The 14795-nt window shown below is 42.6% G+C and overlaps 2 protein-coding genes across 2 annotated transcripts in view; both read right to left on the bottom strand.

Annotated features, from left to right (window-relative positions):
• LOC134351209 (deleted in malignant brain tumors 1 protein-like) overlaps positions 1 to 1589 on the bottom strand; it is a 178119-nt gene extending 176530 nt beyond the window's left edge. The window contains exon 1 of the mRNA XM_063057318.1: positions 1217 to 1589. Within this exon, the coding sequence (XP_062913388.1) occupies positions 1217 to 1589 (373 nt within the window). The remainder of the gene's footprint in view (positions 1 to 1216) is intronic.
• A 4116-nt stretch (positions 1590 to 5705) lies between these two features.
• LOC134351208 (scavenger receptor cysteine-rich type 1 protein M130-like) overlaps positions 5706 to 14795 on the bottom strand; it is a 29160-nt gene continuing 20070 nt past the window's right edge. Inside the window, exons 5-6 of the mRNA XM_063057317.1 lie at positions 10767 to 11078; positions 5706 to 6046 (exon numbers count right to left, since the gene is read on the bottom strand). Coding sequence (XP_062913387.1) covers positions 5706 to 6046; positions 10767 to 11078 — 653 coding nt within the window. The remainder of the gene's footprint in view (positions 6047 to 10766; positions 11079 to 14795) is intronic.

Below are 14795 nucleotides of genomic sequence, written 5' to 3'. Positions count from 1 at the left end.
TTCCATCTTTATGCCTGTCATGGACACAGGTACGTCTGGTGCCTTCCATGATGGGATGTGCTGGAAGCATAATTCTTTGGCCATGGGATGCCCGCCAGGATCACATTGTCAAACACAGTTTCTCATCTGAGAAGTAGGTTCCTAGGTTTGTCTGAGTTCTGGCCGCCTCAATATGGAGCACTTTGCCGCGATTAAATACTGGATCACTCCTTTATCATGACAAACACACTAAAGGCTGCACAAAATGGAAAGGAAGAGTACATTCTTTGTGGCTTGAGGCCCATCTTCTGCCAATAGGCCACGTATAGGTTTCGATAGAGATCTGAGATTAGTGTGACCCACACCAACTAATCCTAACTCAGCTGGATTTGCACATTCGATGTAGGCTCTGTAGTCCTCTTCAGAACTTAGCCCAATTCAAATCAAATCATCTGTGTTGGTCACATAGTTAATTAATGTGTTGTGCGAACTTTGCATACTTGCTGAATACTGCTATCTTATAGGCTTGATTGCTTTAGTGACATATTGATATGTAAAAATGTACTCAGACATGGACTTGTCTAAACAGGAATTTTAACAATCGCAAGTTGCACCACATGTTGTGGAATTAACATTTATTTATTTATTTGTTTGTTTGTTTGTTTGTTTATTTATTTATTTAATTTGACTATATCCCCTTCCTCTAATCAGCTCCTCGTAAATTACTCTTCACAGATTATGTTCCTTCCTCACTTAAATGCTCGATTTCCTCCTTCCACTCCAATGTGTGATTTTTGTTTTCATTTCCTCATCCTATAATGAAAATCATTTGAAAAGTGTGCCATAAAATAAGATGTTTAAATGGGTTTGTCGCCACGCTGGACGTTTGCAATAAATGGAAATCACCTTGCTTTAGTAGCTATGTGAAGGAGAGATGAGTAGACATGGTATTCCTCTGTATTCATCTTTTCAGTCACCTCCCCTACATAGGAAAAGTGGCAGATGAATTGCGGACTGTAAATTCCATTGGTATCAGAATAAGTTGTAGAGTCTCCGAGACAGAGCTGCGGAACCATGGGATGAGTGTAGCTTAATATGAAAATCCTGCCAAAGGGGCTTTGATTATCAGATATCAATTTGCATGTGTCAGTGACTCTAAATTACTCGATACACGACAAAACAACGATGGTCATGCCAGTTTACAAATTCCCATTTCAACCTTTTTAACATTATTCACCTGAGCACAGAACACCAACGCCGGTGATGTCAGAAAAAGACCGGTTCATCATCGACTTTCTGCAATTGCGGAGGTGCAACTCGCTTCCTTCACATTGAACGTCAATAACCTTCACGGGCCATACGCTGTCTATCAGTTTGGAGGAGTTGTAGGCGAATGTAGCGTTGCCACAACGCAGTTGTCTGCAGACAACATTTGCGTCATTAATGTTCCATACTTTATCCTGCATTATGTTCCAGGTACCGCCATCATAAACCTCCACACGGCCGTCGCATCGGCTTAACCCATCGGTTAATCTCAGAGACAATACTTCATCTATAACATAGAATAAGTTTGGTAACCGGTTATTAGGAGGCCAAAATATAGCATGCATTTTCAGCAATTAGCTGAAATGGTTGATTGGTACATTAATTTCCCACATGCTACTTAGGAGACAAGCAATTTAGTATGTTTTATCATAAATATTACAGTTAAATGAGCAAATTCTGAGCCTCGTCTCAGTAACGTAGACGGTAAATATGAGGCGTATAGATAAAGTTTTATTTTCAGCTATTGGAAGTATTGATCAAACCTCTATGTATCATAGACCCTTACACCTGGCTAGCGCCAATCTGGAAGTCCGAAACGGGAACGAGGCAATAACACTACTGGGTGTTTACCGAGAGTAACTGGGATATCGATGGGAAGCTGTGGAGGCCGATTATGCAACGGTGCAATAATAATAATAGGGTTGTTGTGATGGGAGATTTTATCTTTCCAAATATTGATAGGCATCTCGATATCAGAAGGTGCTCAGATAGGGTACAGTTTATCGGGTGTGTTCGGTAAGGTTTTTCGGTAGGATATGTAGATAACATTATTTAGAGGCTGTACTTAATATGATATTGGGAATGAAACCTGATCAGGAGTCAGCTCTCTCGGTGTGAGAGCAATTTGGAGGTAGTGACCACAATATATCTCCTTCACCATAGGTCTGGAGAGGGATAGGAGCAGACAATTTTGGGAAATATTCAGTTCAGGTAGCGGGAAATGTAAAGCTGTTAGGTATGAACTTGTGAGGATAAATTAGGAGCAGATGTTCTGAGGGAAATGCTAGGAAGAAAAGAAGACATTTGCTTGGAGTTCTGCATAGGTATGCTGCATTCGTTGAGGGAAGGAAAGTAAGTTTGAAGAATTTTGGAATACAAAAGGATGTAGAAAATACAATAAAAAAAGAGAAAATAACCTACGAAAGCTTCAAGAAACAAGGTATCCATCAGGGTTCAAGAACATTACAAGGTGGCAAGGAGGGAGATTATGAATGGAATTAGGAGAGCCAGAAAGGGTGAACAGGATTAAGGAAAACCTCAATGCATTCAAGTATGTGAAGAGCAAGTGAGTGAGCCGTGTGAGAATAGGACAACTCAGGTGCGATAATGGAAACGTGCGCATCGACTCAAAGGAGGTAGCTAAGGTACTTAATGAAAGCTTTGCTTCAGCATTCACCGGGGAAAAAAAATGGTAGTTGTTGGGATGACGTACAGCACACTGGAACGTTGGATCATATAGGTATTAAGAACGAGGGTGTGCTGGACTTTTGAAAAACATTAAGTTAGATGGAACGGATTGGATATACTTAGGCTACTGTGGGAACCTGGGGAGGAAAATGCTGAGCCACTTTGCGTCACCAATAGGGACGAGAGAAGTGCCAGTGCATTTCAGGTTTTAAAACGTTGTTCCCTTGTTCAACAAAGGGAGAAGAGAGAACCAAGGAATTATTGACCAATGAATCCTACTTCAATTGTGGAGAAGTTTTGGAGAAGATCATGAGAAGCGGGATTTACGAGCACGTGGAGAAAACATAATCTGATTAGGGGTGATTAGCATAGCTTTGTCAAGGGTATTTCGTGCCTTCTGAATCTACTGAATTCCTTGAGGATATAAGAAAACACATTGATGAAGGTAGAGCAGTGGATGTAATGTCTATGGATTTCAGTGTCAAAGTCCGGTCCGTGAAGTCCGTATTCCGGTTCACGGTCCGGTCCATCGACCCTTGCTCCAGGTTTTCCTATCTACCCTGTTTCTGTCGTTGTTGAGCTAATTGAGGCGGCTGATGCTAGTTGGGGCTGGCTGCATAAATACCTCCAGAGACCAGGGCGTGGTTGCTGGATTGTTCTTGTCCTTACTCCTTGTGTCCCTTCCCCTGCCTTCTGTTCCTCGCCAGAATCCCTGTCTCGTCTTGCCTTGCTTTGCCAGTAACCTTGCCTTGTCTTGCTGTCTGGTCCTGGAGCCACCATGTGCCTAGCTCCTTTCCTGTCCCTTGCCTCCGCCCAGTTAAGCCACGCCGTCTTGCCGTTACCTGGGGTTGGTTCTGACCTTCCTGTCCTTTGACTAAGCCCAGGTAAGCCAGGCCGTCTTGTCGTTACCTGGGGTTGGTTCTGTCTCTTCCTGTCCCTTGCCTCTGTCGGGTGGTGATCCGTGCCCTGCCCAGGTGATCCGGGACCTGCCCAGGAGGAGCCAAGCCTCGCCTCAAGGCTCAAGTCTCCTGTTTCCAGCCTTGCATCGTCTCAAGACTCCTGCTTCCAGCCTCCAGCCTCGCCTCGCCTCAAGTCTCCAGCCTCTAGCCTCGCCTCGCCTCAAATATCCAGCCTCCAGCCTCGCCTCGCCTCATGTCTCCAGTCTCGCCACGTCTCCAGTCTCCAGTCTCCAGTCTCCAGCTTCCAGCCTCTAGCCTCGCCTCAAGTCTGAAGCCTCCAGCCTCGCCTCTAGTCTCAAGTCTCAAGTCTCCAGCCTCATGCCAAGCCTCGCCTCGCCTCTTGCCTAGCATCGAATCTGTAGACTCCAGTCTCTAGCCTCGAGCCTCCTGCCAAGCCAAGCCAAGTCTCTAGCCTCTAGCTTCTAGCCTGAAGACTCCAGCCTCGTCCTGCCTGCCTGTCAAGCCTCGTCCTTGCGTAGTTCTGAGGTCCGAGCCAGAGGCAAGACCCAGGTACTGGGTCCTTGTCAAGTCTCTGGCTCGGAGTCCAAGCCCGGGCTCCTAGCTCTTATGTCCAGTATTGTTCCGGTTCCTGGTTTTCCTGTCTATGTCCTTGCCATCGCCCTGTATCCTAATCCTGTCCCTAGTACTTCAGCGTCTGTGTCTTGTACTTGGGTCCGTTGCCAGCCACCGCCCTTATGGCATTCAGTGAGGCATTTGATGTGGATTTCGGTGACAAGTGGTGTTCGCAGGGATATATTCTGCGACCCGTCCTCTTTGTGATTTTTATGAATGACCTAGATGAAGAAGCAGAAGGGTAGGTTCGTGAGTTTGCTAATGATACAAACGTTAGGGGTTTTGTAGGTAATCTGGACGGTTGTCAGGGGGTACAGTGGGAGATCGATAAAATACAAAACAGGGCTGAGAAACGGCAGATGGAGTTCAACCGAGATAAGTGTGAAGTGGTTCATTTTAGTTGGTCAAAATTGAAGGAGAATGTAATATTAATGGTAAAAACCTTGGTTGTGTGGACGGTCTAAAAGATCTTGGGGTCCGTTTCCATAGGAACCTGAATGCTGCTGCGGAGTTTTACAGTCTGCTAAGAAGGCGTATGGTGTGTTTCCGTTCATAAACCGTGGGATTAAGAGCCGTGACGTAATATCACAGCCATATGAGAACTTGGTCAGATTTCATTTGACGTAGCATGATCAGCGCGGGTCACCTCTCAAAAGGAGGTATTGTGGATACTATTGAGATAGTGCAGAGTAGGTTTACAACGATGTTGTCTGGATTGGAGGGCGTACTATATGAGAACTTGGCCTTTTTCTCCTTGGAGCGACGGGGGACTTGAGGGGACCTGATAGAGGTGTATAAGGTGCTGAAGGGCATTGATCCTATGGAAAGCCAAGGGCTTTTTCCTTGGCTCAGTTTGCTTACACAAGAGGGCATAGTTTTAAGGTGCTTGGAAATAGGTACTGATGGGCTATCAGCAGTACTTTTTGTGCACACAGAGTGTGGTGGGTGCATGGAATTCAGCGCCGCCGGCGTAGGTGGAAGCGGAATCAATAGGGTCTTTTAAGAGCTTTTTTAGATTGGTACATGAAGCTTAGAAAAAAAGATAGAGGCAATGCGCTAGGGAAATCCTAGGCTGTTTCGAGAGTAGTTTACATGTTCGGCACAACGTTGTGGGCTTGGGGTCTTGTGATGTGCTGTAGATTTCTATGCTCTAAGTTGGCACAAACGGGACCATTCGGAAGTCTCTCTTTACTTTCTTTCATATATCGAAATAGGAGGGTTTTACCATCATGTGGAAAGAATTTGTTATCTCGCTTTCGCCAGTAACAGCAAAAAGAAACACAGAATAATGCCAAATATTAGCCTTGCATATCCAATTTAATATGAGGTCCTTAATTTCATATTACCTTTTATAATCTTTTACAATCCATAACACGAGTCATTAGTGGCAAATATAATATCGCTAAGTCTGAAGATTAAAGCGTCTTGCCGTAACAGTCTACGGTCAAATATTAGTTTCTTTCAATTCCACATTATTTGCGACTCACCAGTGCAGCGGAGCCCAGCGTCATTTCCATGAGAACAGCTATTCTGACCCCAGGCTGAGACCGGACAGTCAGCTAATCGGGACTCTTTTCCCAGACAGCGGTAGTTGTCCTTCCACATCGGCCCGTTTCCTTTGCCAAAGTGAGCACCGATAGGAGTGTCATTTACAGCACCGCACTGCAGCTGTTCACAGACAACGGCTGCGTCTTCCAGGTTGAAGTATTCATCGCAAAGTGTACCCCACTGGTCGCCGTGTAGAACTTCCACACGGCCAGAGCATCTGCTCTCCCCGCCAACAAGTCGTGGTCCGTCCTTCCCTGTTTTAATAATAATTGAAGGCAGTTAATTACTTTCATTAACACCAGAGTAAACTGATAAACAGGATAAGTTGTTTGAGTATTCACCTTCTTTCAATTGTATCTGTTTAGTAGCGTTCTGCGAAAGATAACACGTTGAAAAGTGCAATGCGGCCATGCTGTCAGCCTGGAAAGCCGCGAACATTTGTCTTCAATACATACATTTTAAGCGTTGTGAAAATGTGCTGAGATCCAGATTAGAATCTGGTGATTTAGTCAATACAAAATAAAAAAAAATGACCATTTCATTTTTTTTTCGGCGGCAACTGCTACAGGAGCATATGTCGTATCCGAGCTCTACGGAGATCGGGAAAAAGGATAGCATTCGCAGATTCGTGCAAGGAATCATTTTGCATTTCAGTGGCGCTGAATATGTTGATGCAAGAGGTATATCCTCAGCGGTAAAGAAATGAAAGGTCAGCTCACGCGATGCGGCCATTGTCGGAGTTGTCTGTCAACAGTTTCGAGGCATTGGCTCAAAAAAGCGTTTGCTTGCACTAGCGGAAGCAGAGGTAAGAAGAGGTAAGATTTTTTTATTTTATTTTTTTCTCGTACTTAGAGGTGAGGATGGAATACTCCTCTTGACAGATGTGGGAATTCAGGATAACCGACTTTTTACCTGATGACTACATTTGGGGAAAGTGTACCCAACTTCAAAGCCTGACTGGCCGAGTGAAGCAGTTGGAATTGCAATTGTATGCACTCAGGCTGAAGAAATTATGGACGATATTTTTGGAGAGATGGTCTCGCAGAGACTACAGGCGCCGCACAATAGAAGGACGACGAAAAGAAGAGGTGAGGGGAATAAGAAGTCAGGGCTGGGTCCCTTGTGATTGTTCCCATCAGGCACATGTTACCACTTTTCGATACTGATAGGTGGTATAACCCGTCATATTTTGTCACAGTGGCCGGCTCTGAGCTCGACAGCGAAGGGTATAGTCAGGCAGTCTGGTAGTTATAGGGAATTCGATAATTAGTGAGACAGAAATTAGATTTTGTGGCGGCAAAAAAGACACCATAATAGGGCATTGCCTCCCAACTTCTAGGGCTCCTGATGTATCAGAACAGATGAAGTACGTTCCCATGCAGGGGAAGGGGGTAGTAAGAGCATATTGTCACCAATGACATAGACAGAAAAGAGGAAGTGGCCCTATGCAGAGAGATTAAAAAGTTAGGACAGAAGTGACGGATCTCCAAAGTTCTAATCACTGGATTACTCCCTGCGCCATTGCTAGTGGAGTTACGAATGGGATAGTAACACAGCTGAATGATTGGTTGCGGAGAAGGTGCAGGGGGCAGGATTTCAATTTCGTGTATCATTGAACCTTTCATAGGGAAGATGAGATCTGTACAAGAGAGACGATTTGCAGCTAATCTGAATGGGAGATTTGCCGATTCTACTCGGCAGAGTTTAAACTAGTTTTGATGGGGACTAGGAACCAGAGTCCCAGGTCAGCTATTGAAAGTTGAGAAATGAAGGTCGATGTCTGAAGTATTGAAGGACAAACTCAAAATAACGGGTTTGCTGAGTCAGATAGTTTGGTGGGTATATTTTAATTCAGGGACTATTATAGGTAAGAGTGATGAACTTTGATATGTATATGGAACTGCGATGGTACATTACACAGCAATATTTATGTTCATTCCTACTGAAACAGAACATCTCATGTCCAGCATCATATTTCAACGGCAATGTTGTTACCTATTCATTAACCGCTAGTAGTGCTCAGGAACTTCACTGGACGCACCACACTGGTTTGGTGCAATAGCAAAGATTGGAAAAATTGCCTTTAGTTCATTTTCTGAAGCAATGATTGTGGAGGGTGTCATAATTGGCTCTCAGGCACGACTATTGTGATGCTTTATTAGAACGGCTGCCAATAGAAGAGTGAACCAAACGTATATTCCTCTATATGTACACTTTTAGTTATCTTCTTCATCCGTGTCTGTCTATTATTTTCAGATTCATCAGTTCTAAGATGTCAGCAAGATGATGAAGGGTGCCGGCCCGAAATGTCAACTCATCGTTTCCACGGATGCTGCCCGACCTGCTGAGTTCCTCAAGCGTGTTGTGTGCGTTGCCAAGACCGTCCATGCGTCTTTATCATAACGTTTTCATTAGCTTAAATATACTTTTATCATCTATCACCATTCTTCCATTCTACTGACATACCCAAATCCGCAAAGTTCTTACATCAACTTATCAAGTGTGCCGTTACTTTGAACAGCTTAAAGTGACTCTGCTCATTATTCTCCAAGTGTTTCACGTTACATACTGCTATAGATACCATTGTCCGTCCATCTTTGCTCTCTTTTCTCTTGGCTCCCAGTCCTAAAGAGGTAATCATATTCACTACACCACCTTCTCCTAACAAACAAAGCTATTGTTTTATTGGAATGTTATACAGGCGTATCCACTGACTTCGACACCAGCTACTCAATGTGCATCGATATCTCTATTGAAAATACGTGTACTCAGGACCATGTCTTCTAGAGTGTTACTTTGGAATATAATGTTACTTGCACATTATCAATGTTGATTATTCGGTATTCTAGAAATTATGCTTTTTTGTAGCATGACATGAATTTAAGATAAGACCATCGACCACGAGCTCCCATGCTTTCATGTGCCCCTAACCCGGGGGAGGGTGGGGTGGTGGTGAGGGTAGTGGCGGATAATCACATTCTACGTCTTGCCCAACGGTGAAACACAAGTTAGTTGAGAGAAAAACGTCCTACATCGCATTTGCTAAAGATATATCTCCACCCCATTGCCCTGCATTCAGTAGACTTCTCTTTTTTTTCGCTTTATTCCGCATGAATTTGCTATTGAATTGACAAACAAAAGAAAATCTGCAGATACTAGAAAACCAAGCAACACACACAAATTGTTGGAATCAACAGGCCATACAGCATCTATGTGAAATATTACAGTCGACGTTTCCAGCCGAATCCCTTCAGTAATTTGCAAATGATATTTGTTTGCAAAGCCTATTTATATTTTTGCCTCGTTTCTCAAATTTATTGCCACGTTTCATTCCTTTGCGATGATTTCTTTGCTCTCAGGCTCTTTGTTCTGGCTTAATGTTTCGCAAACTAACCATCAATATGTTTCGTCCTGATCCGAATCTGCGGGGAATACACAAGCTCGCATTCGTTTGTTTAATATCGATATCAGTAACTCATTATTCTTCGCCTCTGTTCGGGATCAACGTTGACACTCATTATCATTTCGGCAGTCGGAAATTCCGATGGTGATGCTACAGAGCAACTTGACCTAATTACTTTCCTCTATGGATTGGTGCTTGGAAACTGTGTGGCATAAACAATAAGTTCAATTTACCAATATACTTCTGGATATATTCTCTTTTGTAATTACTTTTTGAAGCAATCTGAAATGTGTCCAACATTATACAAACATCTATAAATTAAGTGATAACCGAAATGAACTATATTTTCAACCACCGTCTCAGTGTTGATGAAAGGCAACAAAGTTACGAGCTAAATCACTTTATCTTAAGATAAATACTACCCCTGCTGAACACTTCATCATTTGGCAACGCTCACGAAATGCTGGAGGAACTCAGCAGACCAGGCAGCAGCTATGGAAGAAAAAATTAGAGTCGACGTTTCCAGCCGTGATAATTCTACTAAAGATCCGGGTCGCTCGAAGAGTCTCTGCCGGAAATCTGATTGTACATGTTTTTCGATAGATGCTGCCTAGCCTGCTGAGTTCCTTTAGTATTTTGTGTGTGTTTCCTGGATTTCCGACATCTGCAGATTTCCTCTCGTTTGCGACTTCAGCATTTAGTCCGCTTTATAGCTGAAGTAGGCGACGGATTACACATTTGGATAATTAGATTTATTGAAACATTCACGTTGTTTTTCTTTCGTTTCTGTTACGATATAGTATCTGACCGCAGTTGAATGATTTTCTCTGAAATCATCGGCTTGTACTTCCCGGGTATTTTACCGCAAACTCCGAAGCAAATTAACGACTCAATGTCTTCTTAATCCTCTTATTTTCCATTGTATCAACTTAAAAAAATATATTCAATAGTGCTAACTGACCAACATTCTTTCCCACAAATCTGTAAAGTCACACCATGTTTTAGAGTATTTGTCTCCATCTGTTTTTCTTTGCATCCTGTGAGAAATGTTCATCGTGTTGTAACATATTCTACCATATTGTCCGTCAAAAGATCTGTTGGGACATTTGCCTTTGTCTCGCTTATTTCTTCAGTCACCCTGAATGCATTTCTTGTGCTGTTACATCCCTAGCCATTAAGGAAATCGGCGTTTGATGCTAAAATGCATTGTTAATATAGGAGTGCTTTTTTTTTAGGAAATCATAATTGATCAGCACATTAGTGAATTTTGATTGGTAACCCTTCAATCATGGCGCAGAAGTTTCCAGATATATATGTTCTTATTTTCGTTCTTCAGCACCCCATGCTGAACTCTATCATTAATACTGACCAACGGTAAATTCGTCACGTAATACCCACCCCCTCTTCACCCACACATAAACCGCCGGTCAATCTCTCATCACAATAACATCAAAGATACTCTACTGAAGAAATTTATAGGACCCTAATAGGAAGATTTATTTCTAACTGACCACTGCCTTCAAAATGAAATCAAATTTTAATATTGATTTGTTCTGAAACGCGGAACTCACCGGAACAGTTGAGACTGACGTCATTCTTGTGGGTGCAATTATCAGTCCTTGAACCAACTGAGCAGTCGCTTAGGCTCGACTCATTACCTTGACAACGTAGGACATTATTCGATATTGGTCCTGTTCCTTCTCCAAAATACGCTCCGCCCAGCACAGAAACAGCGACTCCACATTGAAGCTGATTGCACACCACGTTGCTATTACTCCAATCCCAGTGCTGGTCACACATCGTGCCCCAGATTTCAGCAAACTCCACCTCCACTCTTCCCGAGCATTCGTCATTTCCAGCCTCTAATTTTACAGCTCTGTGATCTGAGAACAATATAAAGACAAAGCATGACAATTTCAGCTGTAACAATATGCAATCATACCGTACTGTTTACAGTATGTATCAGGTTCTGAAATCATCGCCTTTCTAATCTGGATTCCAGCATGGTTTTCCTCCATCAGCATGCACCGTATTTATTCACTTCTGGAGGATTAATTATAACTGAAATTTTTGCATTCCCATGTCGCAAGCGAATTTTCCCGCTGAACCAGTGTGCCGGTAGAATTCGGATCCGGAATATTCTAAAGTGAATAATAAACAACCTTTCTATCACAAGTGCATACTGTAGTTTCGACTTTTCACTGACATTTTCCAATTTCACATTAGGATGTCAGAACTCCACAGAAAGCTCGCTACCCCACTTCCTCATAAATTGAGGCCTGCGAATTATCTTTCACTAAACTAGATACTTTATCTTTATTAATATGCTTTTTCTGCCCCGCTGCCCCGTCCATAGTACTTGACATGCAAGATCCAAAATTAACATTTACTGACTCCCTGTCCCATGTTCACACCCGCTCTGTCAAAATATCACACAAATCCCCCTCTCTTGTTAAAGTAATTTTCCTCAGATTCACCACCTCTCCAATTGATTTTTTTTATGTCCACCAATTCCCTCTCTCTGCTACAAAGGCAAATCTTTGGTGAAAAGACGCCTATCTAAGTCATATGGAATTATAATTTCCCCTCCTCTTTAACTTTCTGTTTAGACCCGCGAGCACCATAACATTATTTTCTAACTTTGGCTCTCACTCTACATGTTGTTGCGATTCGACTGAGAGAAAGAAGTGACCTAATCAATTATTTGACTCTCTGGGACATACGAACACACACTCTCCCCTTTCATTCAATCATTTTCTCTTTAAAATATTGTTCTCAATATTTGCTGCAGCCTGAATCTAGAATATTCCGAAAGGCAAACAATCTCTCGATTATCTCACATTCAATCGGCTCATCCTTTCGGAGATGCCATCAATTTTCACAACAGATTACTAGAGCTATGCAGAATGCCTGTCTTCACTCATTCTTCGTCATGTAAGGCCAGATCATAGATAGCTAACTGGAACAATAAAACGTTAATTCTGATTTCTGTAGTGTTGTTGATTCTATCACTTTGAATGTTCTTGGCAGATTTTTATAGATGTGGTATGTCATTGCCTTCTTCTTGGTATTGTATTGCCACGATGTGTAACAGCAAACACCATACAACTTTGCAAAGTTTGGCCTTCAAGCTATAGGAGCAGGGTACGCCTCCTCTTATAGGGATGTACTTCCATCCGGCAAACATTCTTAGATATACAATGTATAAGAGTGGGATCATATTATTCTTCTTATTGCATATTCTGGAACTAAAACATAATTCCTATTTGCGAAAAAAATCGTGCTGTTGCTATTGGTTACATTTATGCTGAACTTTCGATTGTATGTCCACCTGCGGCGATATTATGCCGCCATTTCCAGATGGAATTCAGGGAAAAGGATATAGTCGAAGCAAAATACCAGTAAATACTTTGTGAGATAGTAAATGCAATAAATATTAAATATGGCGAAATAAACTTACAAATTGCATTTAAAGAGAATATATTTTAATAGAACACATTGGAAGAAGCTCTGTCCATAATAAACAAGTACTGAAAATGCAAACTAAAAACAGTTTTCAAAATTTCTATTTCACAAAGAGAGAATACATGTTGCTACACATTTTATAGGAAGGAAATTTTAAAAATTGGAAAAAAAAAGCAGTGACATCCCGAGTTCGAATCCGAGTCGGGTTACCCTCCCCACCCACCCCCCAGCCCCTCGAGCACGCTTAACATCCGTGCTGGGCTGATTGTAGAGTTAGCCACTCGACCTCGTAAAAAAAAACGAGTGTCGAGTCAGGAACGTTCATATCGTGACCAAGTTAATCCGAAGAGGAGACCAAACCTGACACTGTGCGCCAGACAAGAGTGGCTGTCTGTCTGATGCGGCACGCCAGGAAGGAAGGTAATACTACAGTAACTTTTAGTAAGTACATTCACATCTTAGTCAGTGCAGTCATATCAGTGTGGTGGAAAAACGTCTTTCCACGCAACCACGCGTAACTAATGCTAAAAAAAACACATACTTTTGTATTCTAACTTCGAATAACGAGGTCACCTGGAAGAAACATTAACACTGGAAAATTTGATCTGAGATGTTATACACTCTGCCTCTGGGCAACTTATATTCCGGATAATAATATAATGAGAGCAGAAGTTTCATATAACAGACGGCAACTTCTGTTAGACCAGTGTGTCTGTTTTTTTCTGCTAAAAAGGGGAAATCAATTGAACACCCATTTATTCCTTCTGCCATGAGAAGTCTTGGGCGTGACGACAGTCTTCCAGTAATGAAGTCACCAGATACAGGATTTTTTTTTGAAGGCAGGCAAAGATGTCTTCATGGACGAGACAGGAAATTGAAAAACACACGGATACGTATACAACCTTTCAACACTTACGTCCAGTGAGCCTTATCTGCTCCCCAGAGTCAGGACCAGCTATCATAAATGTTTTGGCTACAATTTCTGATTCGCCTTTGGGGAGCACCACGGTCATGCAGCAGTTAGCGCAAAGTTGTTATAGTTTGGGACGGCAGAAAACAATTCACGCTCCCCGTGTAAGGAGTATTTAGGTCTTCACCTTGAACGGATAGGTTTCCTCCACATTCCAATGACATAGTGATTAATATTTTAACTGGACATTATAAATTTTCCTGTGATTAGACTCGGGTCAAAATCGTGGGTTGCAGGGTCCGTGGACTTAAACTAAAATAACCAAATAAATAAATAAATAATTGTTACAGTTGATTCCATGGCACCATTCTTTCACCGGAATGTCAAAACGCATGAATATCTGTCAATACCTCTATCGATGCCTCTGATAATATTAAAAAAAAACTTAAGATTTTTTGGATCAAGTTAACTCAGCTGTCTGACTCCATATCCAAAATATTAACCATTCCTTTCACCATGTTATGAAGTGAATTTCACTATCGCCGTTACAGTTGATAGCAGTAGGCATCCTCGAACAACTACATTGAAACTTGTTCAGCAAGAGTTTGAGGACATCTCCATTCGGTTCACAGGTAAGGAAATATCATGAGGGAACAGCATCAGCTCCGCCCCAAAGGCCAATTTATACCAGTGCGTCAAATCGACGCCGTAGGTACGGCGTGGCCGCGTAACCTACACCATACCCCACGCCGTATCATACGCCGTAGCCTGAAGTGCACCTCCCGAAAAATGTAACTACCCATCGCGACGATGCACACCGCAACAACTGTGATTGGTCCCATTGGTAGCATCGCATTTCCTCCTACGCTGCAATTGGGCGACTGAATAGCAGGGAAGGAACTCTGGCTGCGATGCTTTCCATAAAGCTTTACAGACCTCCGAAATTATGGAGGACCCTGTGCTTGAAGCCACTTTGTAGCTAGCTGCTACAGCCTGTTGGCTTCCACCTGAAGCTAAAACTCGAATGGTGATTGTCAGTCTCTGAGTATGCTGTGCATACACTGATGCGAAAGAAATCGTTGGAGACGATGAGCCAACTTTTCAAATCAACCTGCCGACATCCAAAAATATTTGAAATGCATTTTCCTCGTCCAGTCTCAGTGGCCGGACAAGCACAGAGAATTCACCCTCCTTCAGTTTCAGTCGCCATTGTTTGAAGTTTGAG

Source organism: Mobula hypostoma, chromosome 8 (genome assembly GCF_963921235.1).
Source record: "Mobula hypostoma chromosome 8, sMobHyp1.1, whole genome shotgun sequence".
Classification (NCBI taxonomy): domain Eukaryota; kingdom Metazoa; phylum Chordata; class Chondrichthyes; order Myliobatiformes; family Myliobatidae; genus Mobula; species Mobula hypostoma.
Note: the sequence above shows the minus strand (reverse complement) of the source record. Positions and strands in the feature narration are given on the sequence as shown.